General features: G+C 60.4%; 1 protein-coding gene across 1 annotated transcript; it reads right to left on the bottom strand.

The window, feature by feature from the left end:
- Window positions 1–505: 505 nt before the first annotated feature.
- PTK2B (protein tyrosine kinase 2 beta) lies at window positions 506–15,785 on the bottom strand. Its single transcript, XM_059832226.1, has 30 exons — window positions 15,546–15,785; window positions 13,838–14,016; window positions 13,615–13,702; window positions 12,976–13,055; window positions 12,722–12,784; window positions 12,295–12,349; window positions 11,315–11,455; window positions 10,307–10,381; window positions 10,104–10,205; window positions 9,550–9,667; window positions 9,283–9,322; window positions 9,147–9,193; window positions 8,801–8,854; window positions 8,338–8,435; window positions 8,161–8,245; window positions 7,511–7,611; window positions 7,299–7,414; window positions 6,970–7,070; window positions 6,650–6,739; window positions 5,913–6,117; window positions 5,338–5,446; window positions 5,134–5,199; window positions 4,339–4,464; window positions 3,351–3,497; window positions 2,607–2,642; window positions 2,287–2,314; window positions 1,839–1,885; window positions 1,448–1,591; window positions 809–889; window positions 506–721 (listed from the first exon to the last, which is right to left on the bottom strand). Exons 1-30 carry the CDS (start codon window positions 15,750–15,752, stop codon window positions 506–508), a joined length of 3,045 nt encoding a protein of 1,014 aa, XP_059688209.1. The 5' UTR covers window positions 15,753–15,785.
- Between the last annotated feature and the right edge of the window lie 1,717 nt (window positions 15,786–17,502).

Here is a 17,502-nt window from a genome sequence, read left to right as displayed (position 1 = left end):
AGTCCCTCCAGCCACCGCTCCGATGGCCCCTGGGGACCCCTGCGCGGCCCCCCAGGGATGCCAGCTCCCCCAGCCGCCGTGTCCCCCAGCTTCCAGTGGGGAGGAGCAGGGTCCAGGTCCCAGTCGCGACATGCCGCCTGCGGCCGGCCATCCTCAGAGGGGCCGAGTGACGGACACACGGACCTGCTGGCAGCCGGGGAGTGCGGAGCCGCCGAGCCAGAGGGATCTTCAGCCGCCCTCGGGGACAGCCGGGTCCCCCCAGCCCTTTCCAGGGACGAGTCACCAGATGCCTCCCTTCTTCAGAAGACCGACAAGACGATGCTAAAGACACGAGCGGCTGCAGGAGGAGGGGGGAGAGGGAGGGCAGGACGCCGAGGCCACGGGAGACACACAAAAGCCAGCTCCTCCGCAATGCTCTCCTCCCATCTCCGCCGACTGAAGCACGGCAGTCCCTCTCCTCCTCTCCTTCCCCACCCCTTCGCCTTCCCTCTCTCTGCCCCTGCCCTCACTCCAAGCACTGCTTCACCAGGTTGGCCTGGACCTTGGCTTGGTCCACAGCATCCAGGAGGTTCTTGGCGTCCACGGCGAGGGTGTGGGAGGCCGTCAGCATCTGCCGCTTGCACTCTTCGCTCAGCGAGGTGACGGCGTTCTGCTGTGCCAGGCGCATCTTGTTGATGAGGTCGGCCAAGTCCTTGTTGAGCAGCTTCTGGGTACCCTCAATCTGACCATGACAGGCAGGGGTTACAGAGAGGGGTGCCACCAGCACCCCATCCCATGCTGGACCCCTCTCCCTCCTCCCCAGTCCTACCTCGGTGCGGGAGGCCGCGGGCAGGATGGGCAGGATCTCGTCGACGCTGCCAATCAGCTTCCGCAGGCACAGACCCACGTTCTGCAGGGAGGGCAGCAGGGTTAGGATGGCTCCAGGTATGGGCACAGGGAAGTGGTGCATGGGGATAGCCTGTGTCGCTGAGTCAAGGATCCCATTTGGGATAGGGGCATGGTGGGAGACTCTCCCACTGTTGACCCAAGGACCCAATGGAGGAACAGGGCTTGCTGGAAATGTTCCCACCATTGACCCAAGGACCCAATGGAGGAGCAGGGTGTGCTGGAAATGTTCCCACCATTGACCCAAGGACCCAGCGGAGGAGCAGGGTGTGCTAGAAATGCTCCCGTCATTGACCTAAGGACCCAATGGAGGAGCAGGACATGCTGGAAACCAGTCATTGACCCATGGACCCAATGGAGGAGCAGGACATGGTGGTAACTCTCCCGTCGTTGACCCAATGATCCAAAGGAGGAGCTGGGAATGTTGGAAATACTCCCTCCTACATGTGCAAGACCTTCCTGAGAAGGATGCTTGGTGGGAGTCACTCAGCAGACTCATTCCCAACTCCCTCCCCTGTTCCCCGTAGAAGCCCTGGTGTTGTCCCCTCCCTGCCCTCTCTACCTTCACCACGAGGATGTACCCCTCTGGGGGCAGGAGGCTGATCTCATTTTTCAGCTGCAGCACGGCCCGCACCAGGTCCATGACGTTGCTGTACACCATGTCATCTGTACGGTCCAGGTTGGCAGTGGGGGCCGGGTGGATGGACTGCTGGGGAATGGGGATATGATGGGATCAGATGGACCGAGGGGGCAAGGACAGAAAGACCAACACCTGTGGGGATCCCTGGCCAGACCCATTCACCTCCCACCTACAACCCCTGATGTTGCTGGGTCTGTTCGACCCCTTTGGGGACTGGAGGAGTCAGACAAGTCCCATCCTGCAGATGCAGAGGGACGATGGAGGTGGAGGAGGAGGACTGGGACCATGGTGGCCCCAGCCAGGGAGGTCTTACCTGCACCCCAAGTCTTGGAGGCTTCTGGGGGGGCCCCGTGAACTCCGCTACGCCGTCAGTAAGGGAAAGGAAGGAGAGTCACTCTGGCTGTTCCCCTGGACACACTGCAGGACCCCTGGGAGTTGTGCTTCATCCTGCACCACCCTGGAGCAGCGTGTCCCACTGTGGCTGGACACCCTGACCCACCCCAGCTGTGCCACCTCCCCCCGCAGGGTCAGACCCCTTTGGACCCCGACGGCCTGGGACAGGCAGACCCCCCGCCTAGGGCAGGCAAAGCTGCTCCCCGTGATCTGGGATTTCTTTCATGGAGGATCCCAAAGCTGGGAGGGATACGGCCCTGAGGCTCCTTGCGGCTCAGCGCAGGGCTCCCTGCTTGCAGCCCCAAAGTGGGTGCTCCCGGGTGGGGGCCACCAGCAGCCCCGCACCCCACGCAGCTGTGGGCACTCACTGTAATCCGTCTCCTTCTCCGGCAGCAGCTGCGGAAGGAAGAAACAGCGAATGAGAGGCACAAAATCCTGGCTGGAGGCAGCGAAGAGGGAGGAGGCATCGGCATCCCCTCCCAGGGCTTCTGGTGGGGAGCTCCAGACTACCAGTATTTCACCCCATTAACATCTGCAGATTAATTTTCCCAATGCAAGGGTCACATATATAAATATCTACCGCCCGCCCATGCCAAAGCAAATGAGGATCTCCAGACACCCCTAGGAGAAGGACCCCCTGCACCCAAATACACCCCGACCTGGTCTCTCTGGGGCCACCACCACTCACCGGAGGAGTGTTGTTGTTCATAAACACGGTTGGGTCCTGCAAAGGGGGAGAAGCTTTGTGAGAGGCATGGAAAAAAGGAAAAAGAAAGGAAAAAAAAAGGAATTTTCCTGATTTTTGGGAGAGTCATGAAACGCATCATGGGAACACATCTCTGCAGGGTCTGGGAATGTGGGAGGGGAAGGGGCTTCATGCCCATCGCTGGTCCCATCTCCATCCCATATCATTGCCCCTGTCCACTCCCCGCCTGCTCTCGGGGTACCAGAAACCTCAAACTGCTGCTCCAAAAAAATGAAGCTTAATTCAAGCTGCTGTTTGCAGCTGCTTGGCACCCAACAGCCCTGGGGGTGAGGGAAGCTGGGCTTTGCTTCACTGGCTGCATGAGTCTATCAAATAAAAGATTTTCTGTCTCCTTTCAAGCCTGTGTCACCACAAGCTGATGGATTAGTCACACATTAGCTATCTCCAGTCCTTATTTCAAAAGCATTATAAAAGCTCATTAAGACTCGATTGCAAGTATTTAAAATTTGCCCAAGTTTCAAAATATTAATTTTGAAATGAAGCAGCTCCGTGAGGTTTTTACGGGTGCGGAAAATAAAGGGGTGCAAGAGGTTTGGCTGCTGGAGGAGCCGTTCCTCCAAGGAAAAGTGGCTTTTCCAGCCATGAAGAGCAACCTCAACAGCTCCTGTGGCTCTTCCACCACCTTCATGAGGGTGCAAGAGCTGGAGGCAGCCTGAGGCCACTCACCAGGGACTTCTCCTCCTGCCGCAGCCACTGGTAGTCTTCCACCATCTGCTTCTGCTGCTTGTCCAGGACCTGCCGCATCTTGACCCTCTCAATCTCCCAGAGCTTCTGCGCCTCCTCCCTGCTGCTGGGACAGAGGAAATCTTCCTCCTGGTGTGCAGAGTTGGCGGTGACCAGGGGGCTCAGGAATCAGAGCCCCCACCCCGATTTCGGCACGGGAGCCAGAGCCCTGCTCCGCACATGCAAGCCATGTGCCAGACCCCAACAGCCATGAACCCCCAAACTGAATTTGAGGAGCACTTGGGTTTCCAGCAGAAAGAGGAAACCACCAGCTGGCTCCAAATCTCCCACCACCGCATCCCAGTACTTTCCAGCCCCGTGTGTGAGTCACGGGCAGCATGCACGGGTCGGCTTGGGGAGCACCTCATCCTGCCCACAGCACAGATGCACTCGGCACCGCGGCTGTGCCGGCACGCCAGGCAGAGCATCACAGCATGCGCCCCAACACCCAGCTCTGATTTCAGGGCTAGAGTAACCGAGCTCAGGCTGCAAACCACCACTGGCATTTTTGGTGACAACGCTGAGAGTGAGGAGCCAACTCAAAGCCCCGAGGAGGGGCAGCCACCCGTCCCCTGCTCATTTTTGGGGACGCTGTGCCAGCCACTCGTCCACCAACATGCCTTCACCAGGATGTGCATGCAAACGTGCATGGCAGGGGGCTGGAGACAAGCCAGAGTCCTTCACAGGCTCGATCCCTCCAGCCTGCAAACAGCACCCATGGGGTGACAGGATTTGGCCCTCCCACAGGCGGGTCAGAAGCAACATTGAGCTCAAAGCAGCGGAGGAGGCAGCACAGAGCGGAGCGTGGTGCAGCGAGCATCCCTCCCACTGAGCCCTCGCCTCCTGCAAGGTCCCCGGCGTGCCTGGGATGAGGCCACCTGGGACCGGGACGTCCTCTGGATGCTGTGGGATGGGGGAATCCCTCTCTTACCCTCATGCTGTGGCGCTTGAAGACGTTGTGGCGGTTGAGCGGCGGGGTGTGCAGGGAGTTGGCTGGAGACTGGTACTCGATGGGGCTGGTGAGCGTAGGCGAGCTGGCACACAGACCCTCGGGCACCTGCGGGCGGGCAGGGGGGGCAGGCAGCGGGGTGGCATGGGCACAAAACAAGGCCACGGGGGGTTAGTGCGGACAGACGGACGGACAGAGCAGACAACGCAGGGGAGAGCGGCTTTTGCACCAGGAGCAGCCTCTGCCCTCATGCCCGTCCGTGCAGCAGGATCGGGACCTTCCTCCCTGCTCGGCTCTTCCTCGCCCCGAGCATGGACTTGAGATCTCCCACGCTGCTGCCTGGACCCCTGCCCAGACCCAAACAAGCACTCAAAATAGTTGGTCTTGAGGACTTCATCCTGATGCTGACCTGTGCTCCCACAGGGCAGCCAAAATCAGCCCAGGTCACACCAGAGAGCAGAAAACTTCCTCTCCTCCCAGCCGTGCATGCAAACCAGCTGGTGCTGAGCCTTGCAAACTGCCCTTCCCTGGGGTGAAAACCTCTCTGCCAACTCCGAGGGATGGACAAAACACAGAGCGGGCAGCGCAGGGCAGGGCTGAGCCCCGAGCGGTGCGGTGTCCTGCTGGCAAGGCGGCGGGATGCACTCAGTGATGGCATGGGGCACCTCAGAGCCCCAAAAGCCATGAGGTCCCAAGGGCTCGAGCTCCAGGCAGGGCTTTCCAGTGTCAACCCCCTTGCTCAGGTCCCTGCGAGATGCTCCGGCCATGCAACCTTACCTGGAACTGCAGCTTGGGAGCCAGGAGGTTGCTCTGGGGTGGTGGCTTGTACCTGGGTCTGCTGGGCTGGGGGGAGCGGAGGAGGGAGAAACGCACGGTGGGTGCAAGGTTGTGGAGGTCCCACTTCTGCAGCACCCATGAGTGGGTCGAGGCGGGGAGATGAACCTGCCTGCACTGCCCACACAGGCTCTGCCCTCTCCTCACCTTTGGAGGTGGCTCCTGGAAGGACGGCGGCTCCATGATTTTGGGAGGCCGGTGGCGGTTGTTCCTCTCTTGCTCCTTGGCCAGCTCCTTCTCCATCAGGTAAATGTCACTGCCGGGGGAGATGGAGGGTGACAGCCCCAGGAGGGAGCATTGGCACATCTCCCATACCCCTGAGAGTGGGGATGCTTGAGCTGGATGGGCCATGGAAAACACGAGGGAGCAAGAAGGGATGGGAAGAGCAAAGGGAAAGGACCGGGAGGAGAGAGCATGGTCCTGGCTGGCCACACCAGCATCACCATGGCTGGCCCCAATGAGGTGTGGGGTCAGGACTCCCCTGCAAGACCCTCCCCGGGAAGCAAAGCATTTCCATTGCAGCCCAGGCACCACCACCACCTCTCCGGGGGCAGGTGGGCTCAAATGGTCTCAGTTGGTCCTTTGAGTCCAGACTTGGCCAGAAAACTCCAGACCCAAAATCTTACACGGCTTCTTTTTTCTCCTTCACCCACTTGCCCACCCCTCCATCAAACCACGGACCCCTCCTCAGCCCATCATCAGTCCCCCACCTCCCCACTCACCTCAAGCTGCAAACCAAGTCCTTGAACTTGGGCCTTTCACTGGGGTCGTAGTCCCAGCAGCGCGTCATGAGGGTGTAGAGGATGGGCGGGCAGAGGTCGGGCTTGGGCAGACGGTCACCCCTCTCCAGCACTCCAATCACGTCCTTGTTCTCCAGCCAGAAGAAGGGCTGCTTGCCGTAGCTCAGGATCTCCCACATGCACACAGCTGTGGGAGCAACATGAGCAACCTCAACTGATGTTAGAGCTGGGGGACCAGCACTTCGCTCGGGTTTTTGGGGACCTGGTGACAGTGCCACACTTTGCTGCATGACACCAGGTCACTTGGCTGCTCGGTCTTTCTGGTCCCTGGGTGAATAATGCAGAGGAAAGAGCTGCCTGTTCTCCCAGGTTGCTGCAAGGAGCCCAGCTCCTGGTTGCTGCTGGCCATAGGGCTGTTAGGGATGGACAGACAGACAGATGAGCGCCAGAGGCCATGGGGATGAGCTGATAGGCAGGGAGATGGATATTTGCAGGAGGTAGAGTTTAACTCAGCCCCCTGACTGTCTTGACTTCACTGGAGGAGGAGGAAGTGTTTGATGATGGTTGAACTGCAGGAAGCTCTGCCCCAGGAGCTCTTTCCCCAAGGGCAAGGCTGGGATAAACCCCCGGATCCGGAGCAGGATTTGTCCCCCGTACATGCACGCAACAGGAGGCAGACAATTCCTGGGACCCCGCTCTGTCCCTGTCCTACCACGCACCGAACATCCAGACGTCGCTGGCCGTCGTGAAGCGGCGGAAGTTGATGGACTCAGGCGACATCCACTTGATGGGGAGACGGGTGACAGACGCTGGAGGGAGAGACAGACGATGGCCGTGCTCACTGCAGGGGGACGGAGAAGCCCCAGCGCAGGCAGGGCAGGGCAGCAGGGTCTCACCAGGGTCTATGCCCCAGCCCCTTCCCCACCCTGTCCTGCTGTTGCAGGGAGCCCCACCACATGCCGGCTCTGCTGTCCGGAGAAATCCCTGCTCCAACCTCACAGGGTTGGAGTGAGCCCCAACCCCATCACACAGCCCTTACCTTTATAGTACTCCTCGTCCTCGATGTACCTGGAGAGCCCGAAGTCACCCAGCTTCACGCACTCTGGGGAGGCCACCAGGATGTTCCTCACAGCAATATCCCTGCAAGGAGAGAGATCCTTGGCTGGGGAGAAGGGACGGAGAATGGATGGAGGACAGCTCACACCTGGACAAGCAGCTCACCCAGCTGCAAAAAAGGTCTGCAGCAAAGGATGCTGCCAGTCTCTGCCTCTGCCTGCTCCTGCTCCCCATCTGCCTGTTCCCTCATGGTCTCTGCCATCCCCTGCCTCTCCTGGCATCCTACATGGCTCCTTTTCCCTCCTGCCCTACCTGTGCACACAGTTGATGGCCTCCAGGTAGGCCAGGGCTTTGCTGATCTGCAGCACGTAGAGGATGAGCGTGGGCACGGTGAGGCAGTGCTTGTTCTGCTCCAGGTATTGTCCCAGCTGCAATGGGACAAGAGAGGGGGGCTCAGGGACCAAGCAGGAGTGGGAAGGGTGGCAGGCGGACAGGACGGGCTCCAGCGGTGGGACCCCACTCACCTCTCCGTAGGGATAGAGCTCCATGATGATCCAGGTGGGTTCCTCTTCCGCGATGCCGATGAGCTTCACGATATGGGGGTGATCCAGCTTCTTCATCAGCACTGCGGGGAGACCGCGTCAGACACACTGCGATGGGGGGGCCCCCCTTCCAGGAGCCCAAACCCCTGTCCTGGGGTGTAGGGGCAAGTCTCTGTCATGAAGCCAGAGACAGAGCAGGAGGAATTGCCAGCAATAGCCTAGTACATCCCCAAAGGGGTCGGGGCTCCCGGTTTCCAGCTCCCCAGGGATTTACACCCAGGCGGTGCCCGTCTGCTGTCACGCAATGATTCAGCAGCTTTTCTTCACCCCCCGGTAGCCATCCCTCCCATAAACCAGGTATTTTGGAGAACAGCCGTGTCACAGGGGCGAGGGCACAGGACACCTCCCTCCTCCTGCTCTGCCCTGCATTGCAGCAACAATTTGTCCCTGAGCAGGGAGCAGGAGAAGCCAGGGCAGGGTTCAGCCATCCTGTCTCTAACACCCCACCATTGCAGTGCTGCAAACACCACCAGGCCACCCCCACATCTGTCCTCTGCCCACCTATGTGAGCCCCAGGGAGGGGCTGAGTGGGCTCTGTCCCCCTCAAAGGGCAGCAGGACGCCCCAGTGTACCTGCTTCGCTCAGGAACTTGTCCTTGTTCTCCGGGCTGCAGTCCTTCTTGCAGGTCTTCACAGCCACATTGACCGGCTCCCCTTTCTGCAAGGAGAAGGAGGGGTGGGGGCTGCTTTACCCGGCTCTCCCTGGCCATGGAAGAGGCAGGCAGGGCAGGGAGAGGGCAGGATGCTCACCGGGGTGGTGTAGATCCCCTCGTAGACCTCGCCGAAGAAGCCTTCCCCAAGAATCCTGCCCAACGTGATGTCCTCCCGGGAGATCCTGTAGTGCTGGACTTCACGGACAGGGGAGCAGGGCAGAGGTGGCAGCACCAGCGGGCGGGAAGCTGCCTGTACCCCTGCCCACTCCCTGGGCAAAGCCCTCACACTAAGCAGGAGATGTTGGCAATCCCTGGGTACCAACCCTCTCCATCACCCCCTCGGCAAGGACCCACAGGTCCTGCCCCACGGTACATGGGGTGATCCCAGCTCCCTCAGCCCCTCTCGAGGGTAAGGTGGGCAGTGCAGGCAAAATCTCAGTCCTGGCTTTGGGGAGTTGGTGGGGATGGGGTGGGAAATTGGGGTGGGCAGGAGGAGGTGGGAGGGCTTGGTTGGGGTGCTGGGAGATGGGCAAGAGGGCACCCAGGAGCGTGGCACCTACCTCCAGACCTCGGTCTTGAAGACTCATCAGGGATTTCAGCATAAATATCAGAGTCTAGGGCAAGAAGGTTGCAGGCAGGGATTCAGGAAGCTCACCGGGCAGGGGGTTTTCTTGCAGCATCCCCATGGGGTCCGGTCACCCAGCCCAGAGCTGCCCCAGTAGGGACCATGGCCATCGGGAGGGTTGCGGATGCCAGCCTGGCCCTCCCCTGGGATGCTCAAGCCCCAGGCAAAGGGCTGGGGGCATCCAGCTCCACCAAACCCCAAATCCCCGTGCACCAGTGTCCCACAGCCCTGCCTGCATCCCCTGGCCTGGTGGGAAGGGAGGAGAAGAGCCAAAAACTCACCCACGCTCACGCTGTCCGACAGCGTGGACTGCCTGTCCTCCAGGTGCCTGTGGGGCGGGAGGAGGTGGGGGTCAGGGAGTGGGGTGGGGAGGCAGGACGGGGTCCCAGCCCCACTCTGGGGCCAGGCGCTACTCACGGGGCTGGGATCTGTGGCAGGCTGATCCTCTTTTCCCGCTCTGCGGAGAGGACAGCAGACAGTCATTTCTCAGCCACCCCTATCAGAGCCTGATGGGCGCTGGGGCCCTCCCAATGCCTCGACCACATGTGTGGTGAGTTTGGTCGGTCTCAGCTGGGGTCACTCCAAAGCCACGGGTGATGTTGTGGCCATGGAGAGAGCAGAGAAGGGCTCGGGGTGGCATGGGTGGGGATGCTGCTGGGGTTGGTGTCCCCTCAGGGCGCTCACCTCTCCTGGGGAAGACGATGAGCGAGGTTTCCAAGTCCCCTTGCAGCCGGCAGTAGCCATCAATGAGGTCAGCCATGTTCTCCGCCTCGGCCAGAGAAGCTGTCTTGATAGCCAGGGACTGGGGAAGTTGGCAGGGATGGGGGGGGACGGGTAAGCTCAGAGCCGAGGAGAGGAGGGGAATTGCTGGGACGGGGGGAGTCACCCCATCTCTCCTCCTTGGGGTAGCTCGGAGACCACCTCCCTGCTCTGCAGCGGACCCCAGTCCTTCCCAGCACCCCATGACACCCTGGCCAACACATCTGGCCCCAAACCACCCCCAGGCAAGGGTGGGCCCTTGGGGCAGGGGCACCCCTGGAGCAGCCTCGACGTGTCCTGATTTGGGGGACAGTCTCCCCTCGGCCCAGGCTGGAGGCAGGAGCTCCCCGGTGGAAACGGAGCTATCCACAGCATCCTGCTTAACCTGCAGGGATGCGATGCCACCTCACGGCACCGGGGGATCCCCCATCCCACCCACACCCCCCGGCACCTGGGGCACCCCCATGGTGCCTCCTCACCTGGGGGGTGCCGCTGAGCCCCAGCTGCAGCACAGCCCGGCCCTCCTCCACGCTGGAGCACTTGATGGACTTGATGTGCTTGAATTCGGCCAAGCAGGTGGGCTGGGGAGAGAGGCAGAGCCCCGGCATCAACTTTAATCACCAATTTAAGAGCAGCCACCCCCCCACTCCCCATCCAGCACCCAACACACCCTACCCTGTACCTTGGCCTCCTTGCTTGTCATCTGTCGGATGCCCTTGGGTCCGATGACCAGGTCCACCGTGATGTTCCACCCTTGCTGGGGGGGCAGGAGAAGGAGGATGAAAATTTGGGGTGGAGGGTACCCCAAGAGCCAGGTCCCTCCCCTCAACCTGCTAAAATGTGTGAGACACCCCAGGAAAAATCACCTTCCTAGAGGGACTTGGAGATATGGTGGTTTGGAGAAGGGATGGTGGATGGTGCTAGGCAAGGAGCCCAATATGGGGGTTCCCAGTGCTCCTGGTTTGCCGCCTTCTCCCCCCAAAAGGGTTCAGCACACTTCAGGCACTGGCTCGCACCCACCAGGCTTGGACCCCTGGGTATGGAAGGTCCCCAGAGCCCCCGTTGCACCCCCAGCCCCTCCCAGCAATCAGCATCCTCCAAAGAGGCCCCCCCAGGGCCTCCCCTGGCTGTGGGGAGGGGAGAGATGCTCAGCTTCCCCTCAGGGAGGTGATGCCGGGTGGGGGGCTGCAGGATCAGTAATCCCCTCCCCAGGGGATTTTGGGTTTGTGCCTCCCTTGGGGGACAGCGAGTGATTTCCAAGCAGTGCCCAAACCCAAACGGTGCCAGGGGATGCTTCAGGTGGCAGCTCGCTGCCCCGCCGTGCAGGGTTAATTAACACCTTAAGAGCACTGATGTCCACGGTTGCATCTTTAGCAAGATTTTGCTGGGTTTAAGAGTGTGGGAGATGCAGTCTCAAACACCAGCTTGTGATGGAAGTTGTCCCCATCCTGCAGTGACCCCCCTGCACCCTGCCTCGCCCCAAAGCACCCTGGGCAGGGGGATGTGCTCCCATCCCATCCCATCCCATCCCATCCCATCCCATCCCATCCCATCCCATCCCATCCCATGTACCCTGCCTGGCCCCAAAGCACTCTGGGCAGGGGGATGTGCTCCCATCCCATCCCATCCCATCCCATCCCATCCCATCCCATCCCATCCCATCCCATCCCATCCCATCCGGCAGACTCACGATGAGCTCGCAGCGGTAGCTCTCCTGGTCGATGTTGGCGAAGGTGGCGAGGGTGTGGAGGAACTTGAGGATGCACTCCTCCTCCCGCAGCAGCGCGTACTGCTGGAAGGTCTGCTGGATCATCTTCCGAAACTGCTTGGGCTGTGGGCAGAGTGGCCGCTAGCCACGCCGGGCACGGGCCAGGCACGCAGCGGGGATGTGGGGCGCAGAGGGTGCGAGCTGCACACGGACACGTGCACGCACACAAGCACGCACACGGACACGCACGCACTCACCTGCAAATACGAGTATGCACCCGTACGTATGCACATGCATCTGTGTGCACACCCATGCATGTCCGCACGTGTGTGCATGCCAGCATGCCTCCGTGCATGCGTGCTCACTCCCATGTATGCGAGTGTGGGCAGATGTGAATGCACACATGTGCACAAACCGATGTGTGCGCACGTGGCCACGTGTGCATGCATACACACATGCGTGTGCATGCAGATGCATCATCATGTGTGTGAGCAATGTGCCTGCATGCATACATCTGCATAGATATACGGGCATATGTATGCACATGCACGCAAATACACCTTCACACGTGTGAGCAGACATGCCTATACATGCAAATCCACCCCTGCACACTGATACACACACAGCCCTGTATGTGAATGCACGCACACAGGCAGATAGACCGCTACAAGTGTGTGCAAAGCTCCGTGAGTGTGGGCAGATGTGCACATGCATGTGTGTGCAAACCCACACATGCCCGTTGATGCGCACACCTGGCCCTGTATGCGCATCTGTGCACACATGTACACAGGTGTGCGCATGCAGATGCATATGGGCAGACGTGCACACACATGCAAATCTACGTGAGCTCTTCGATGCACGCACATCAGCACCCCCAGCCACGTCCGTGCACGTTTACGCGCCTTGCACCCGTGCACCCAGCCCTGTGTGTGTGCACCCACACCCATGCATGCGTCCCTCACCTTCAGGTTCTCCTGCATCTGGCTGGGGAAGAAGAGGTCCAGGCCCACCTCCTTCCTGGAGAGCAGAGAACCCCCCTGCACATTAACGGCCCCGTGGGGAACCCCGCTCCCGGGGCTGCGTGGGGGCCACCCTGGGGAGCTGCAGACCGGCAGGGTGGGGGGGATGCACCAAGTAAAGTGGGTGCTGAGGGACAATGGGGTGCTCCTGGGGGAGAAGCCGCCCACCCAGCACAGGGTGAAAGGTTCCCATCTCCCCCTCCTTGCACCCTCCCCATCAGCAGGGCTGATGGCTGCGGGAGGATGAGGAGCTGCGGGAGGATGAGGAAGGTCATCTGCAGCACCCCAGCCCCTCGGGACCGGCTGGAAGGGATGGGGGGTTTAGGGGTAAGGGGGTTTCTGCCCAGGGGGATGGGCTGTGCCTACTCACTCCAGGAACTCGAAGTTGGACTTCTTATCCAGCGCGTTTTGAGGCATGTCCTTATAAAACCTCCTGCAAGAGGGAGGGACATCAGACAGCCGCCCTGCGCTCATGTCCCCCCACTACATCCCCCCACCACAGCAAAGAACAAGCTGGAAACTCCCTCCTCTCCTGCAAAACCCTCCACGGCCCCAGACCCCGCTGCCCCGTCCTCCCCAGCCCTCCCGCAGCAGAGGACGGCCAGGAGAGGCGGAGGCACGTACCTGAGCTCCAGGCAGCCCAGCTGTAGGGCCATGCCTTCGCTCACCTTGCTGGCATAATTCTGCATGTACTCACTCCGGAGCTGCCAAGGAGACATGGGGGTCAGGAGGTGGAGGGGATGCTGGCAGGGGATGCTGGCCGGGGATGCTCGTATGGGATGCTGGCAGGGGATGCTGGCAGGGGATTTTTGCAGGGGATGCTCCTATGGGATACTTGCAGGGGATGCTGGCAGGGGATGCTCGTATGGGATGCTGGCAGGGGATGCTGGCAGGGGATGCTCCTATGGGATACTTGCAGGGGATGCTGCCAGGGGATGCTCGCAGGGCCCACGCTCTCCCACATCCCACGCTGGGATGTGGCAGGGGCAGGAGCAGGGTGAAGAGGTTGGGACCAGGTGTCCCTGATGGGGACACACTGATCTGGCAGCGGGATGGGACCCCAGGGGCAGTGTGTGGGCTGCAAGCTGGGGAGGTTCAGCAGCCCAGGGAGAAGGTAAATGGACTGCAATGTCTTGGGGCTCTTGGGATTCATGTTTTCTGGGCTGGGGAGGAGGAAACGGCCTCCTGGAACTGGGGGGTGAGTCTGGGTGGCTGGAGGGCAGACCTGGCTGGGGCTAGGAGACCCCCAGGGCCACCTCTGACCTGCTGGTAGAAGTAGAGCAAGGTGGTCCTGTCCTCTTTGAAGCGCTCCATGAAATCCTCCGGCAGATAGCGGATTTGGAGATCGTACCTGCCAACAGGAGACTCCCTCGATGAGGTCCACGCTGGAGGAGCTTTCCCTCTAACGCGGCTCAGTGGTCGCCGTGCCCCTGCCATGGGTGGGTTTGGGGACACGCAGAGGGACGCCACCACCATGGGGTCCTACCTCCACTCGGCCTCCAAGTGCAGGCACTCGTACTTCTCCTGCACTTCACCCACCGTCAGGTCAGGGTGCAGCCAGTGGATCTCGTCCGACTTCACGTGCTTCAGGCGGAGCCCGTAGCACTCAGCCAACTTGATGTCGGGCCCAATGCGGCCGCTCACCAGGATGGACCTGATCACCTCCTGGGGTGGGAAGGAGCAGGGCTGAGACCCAAGCATCCCCAGCCAGGCTCCAGATGAGCTTTAGATAGCAGGAAAACAAGGAGGAAATACAGCACAACCACAACAGAAATGTCTCCAGAGCAAAGACACAGCCCTGGGCACAACCACCAGCCCCAGCGGTCTCCATGTGAAACCTCCAAAGATGCCTCCAGCTTGCTCTGCAATTACCCACAGCCTGACCACGTCTCATCCAACCTCCCAGAGGGGTTTTGGTCAGGGATAAAAGCCCAGGTGTGTCTTTTCCACCCTTCCTTATGCCTCAGCTGAGCTACACCTGCATGGCATCAGTTGAGAGCAGGTAGCTCGCAAAAAAAAAGGTCCTCTCCTGCTCCGACCGCTCCTCCGAAACCTGCCATGCCATAACCTCCTCCTGGAGATGGGAGGAGGGGGACAGCCCTGTCCCCCTCCATGTCCCACCAGTTGAGGATAACCCTCAGCTCAGCTGTACTTTGGTCACCTCCCCATGACTTCATTGCAATGTCCCGAGGACTTGCCCCAGGAGAAGGCACAGCATCACCCGTTGCACCAAGGACGTGTGTCTCTCCCGGTGGACACCAACCCTGCAGCACCCAAGCGCAGAGTCGGCGATGGCTGGCAGGTCCCCATCGACCACCCATCCTCCCCTGGCTGGGAAGCCACAAGACTCCAGGTAGGAAGCGTGAGGAGCACGTTTCCAGCCCAAAGCCACCATGTCCATCATGGAAAGGCACCAATATTGCCTTTGCTGTCCTCCCAGTCCCACGTCCCCACAAGCAAAAGGCAGAAGTTGGGTGTAGAAGTCCCGGTGGGGTGGGAGGAAGGACCTGGGTCCTGGCTTGCAGTACGGGCAGGAGAGCAAGAGGTGCTGCTGGCCCTGGAGCTGGGTGCACCCCCGGGGTATCTAGGGGTGGCAGAGTCACCCAACCAGGCAGTGACACCGCAACGTGGCCATGGGGAAATGCCGAGGGCTTGGGGCTGTGAAGGTCACTGTTCCCCTCACCACCGAGGACCTGTGTCCACGCAGGTAAACGGGGATGGAGGAAAGCGGGGGATCCAGCTCCTGCCGGTCCCCACCCTCCTCCCGGCAGCGTGGGCTGAGCCCCAGCCCCACAAGGCACCATCGTGTCCCAAATCCTCTTGTCCTCTGGCCTCCTCCCATCGCTCCCTGCACTGCTGTGCCCGGGGGTGTCTTCTCCAGGGTGGGATGAACCAGGGCCTGGAAACTCCTCTTTGCTGCCCACAAAGGGGACCAGCAAGGACTCGCCGGGGCCGATCCTCGCTGCGGGAACTGGCAGTGGGGCCAGTGAGCCCTCACCCTCTCCAAGCCCCTCCTGGACCACCAGAGATGGCCAAATTTTCTCTCTGTCCTCCAGGTTTTGGTGCTTCTCAGCCATGGGGCTCTGGGGGCTACCATGCCATGGGAAAAGGTGTCTGGAAGGGAGCTAGCTCTGATGTCAGGTGGACAAAACAGCCCCCCATCCCCTGCCCCATCCACCCCCCTGCCCATGTACCCGGATCTCCGTCGTCACAGGGCACTTCACCAACTTGAAGTTCTTCCCCATGTTGAAGCTGTTGCTGTAGAAGCAGACCTTGAGGATGCGCATCTCCTCCTTCTCCATCTCCAACGTCCCCATGCCCAGGGTGGACTCCAGCGTCCCAGCCAGGCTGCGAGAGGAGCTGCTCCGCGGGCGACCCAGCGCCTCGGGGATGGCCGACATCCTCACCACGCCCGGGGTGCTAGGAGCTGAGCATCCCTTCCCTGCGGGACAGACACCCCGCTGACATGGTGGGGACCCTGGGGAGGGGGTGTCACCCTGCGGGGTGGGGAGAGGGCCGGGGGGATGGGGATGGGAGAGGCAGGGGTGGGATGGGGACAGTAGGGATACCCCGAGGTGGGTGGGGAAGGGAAGGAGGGAAGGGATGGAAGGATGGAGATGGATGGAGACAGAGATGGAGAGAGAAAATAAAGAAAGAGAGTGCGACAAAGGGTGCCCTTCCTCCCGCTGTACCCCACCGGTCATGCACAGCCACCGCGTACCGCTGGGGCCCCAAGCCCAGCTCCTCCAAGCAGAGCTTTGTGTCCTTGTCACCTCCAGAGCAATACCTCTGTGTCCAGAGCAATACCTCTGTGTCCCCATCACCTCCAGAGCCACATCTCTGTGTCCCCATCACCTCCGGAGCAATACCTCTGTGTTTCCAGCACCTCCAGAGCAATACCTCTCCGTCCTTGTCACCTCCAGAGCGATACCTCTGTGTCCCCATCACCTCCAGAGCGATACCTCTGTGTCCCTACCACGGACCATTTTCTCCCACCCATGAAACCCGAGCAAAGGTTTCGGGCTGCAGCTTTGCAGCACGGGTAGCTGCAGCTGCGGTTCAACAACGTGACCTCCCAACCGAGCTGAATTTAGCAGATAGCTTTGCAGAAAACCAATAAAAAGCAAAATGGGGTGAGCAAGCTGGGTTCCTTATCCCCCAGAAGGGCAATACTGATTTTTAGCAATTTGCTCTTTTATTTTTAGAGGGGATAAAACCCAGAAGCATGCTCAAAGAATATCATTTGAGCCAGAAGGGAAGTGGCTTGAGTTTTCCCTTTGCTGAGAAAAACAGTTTAAGGGGGTATGGGGGTCTTGGATGATCCAAATGGATCCAAAATTTTTCTCTTCATGTGGCTTTTGGGTTGCGAGCTGGGCAGGGCTGGCACAGAAGAGGGTTTGCTCTGGGTTGCTTTCGCCACCTCTCTGGACATGCACCTGGGCTGAGGCTGGGCAAACTCAGCTCACATAACCCCCCAAGAACAAAGGTGGTTGTCTCAGCCCAGCCACCAGCTTCCCAGGAAAGCACACAGCTTTGCACAGGACCTCACCGAGCAAAAAACCAGCCAGCACAGCCAGATGCACAGGACAAATTGAAGTTTGCAAAGCGCGGCTCCAAACCGCACCTTTTTGGGGTGTTAAATAAAAAAAAAAAGTGTGGAAATTCACCCATTAGGCTGCTTCTGAGCTGGAGCCCCAGCTGAGGTCAGCCCTCGCGTTACTCATTAAACAGCCGAGAAGCTGTTTGCAAACTGGAGCGTTGCAGCTCTCAGGTGCGTCACTCCAGGTCTGCAACACGGAAAGGTCCTGGCGTGGTCCCGGGCGGGGATCCTGGGGGGGCAGGGGGGCTTGGGGGAGGCTCTGCCCCATGCCACAAGCCTGAACTACAGGTCCAGGCTACAGCCACCCCCCCATCACCAGCCTCTGCAAAACCAAGTGCTGACGGGGGAGATGGCAAGAAAACCATGCAGCAAGGGGCTGCCGGCAGGAACCCTTCCCGAGGCCAGCGGCCGAGGTTTTCTCTCCTCATTCCCCCGTTTCTCCTTCCTCGCTGGGATTTGCACCATCATTTGCACAGCGCTTGGAGGCGGCTTCGCTGTAATTACAGCCCCGCGCGAGCTTGCACGCTAGCGGGACGCTGTGTGCTGCATCC

The sequence above is a fragment of the Gavia stellata genome, chromosome 2 (genome assembly GCF_030936135.1).
Source record: "Gavia stellata isolate bGavSte3 chromosome 2, bGavSte3.hap2, whole genome shotgun sequence".
Taxonomy (NCBI): domain Eukaryota; kingdom Metazoa; phylum Chordata; class Aves; order Gaviiformes; family Gaviidae; genus Gavia; species Gavia stellata.
This window is presented reverse-complemented; position numbering and strand designations above follow the sequence as displayed.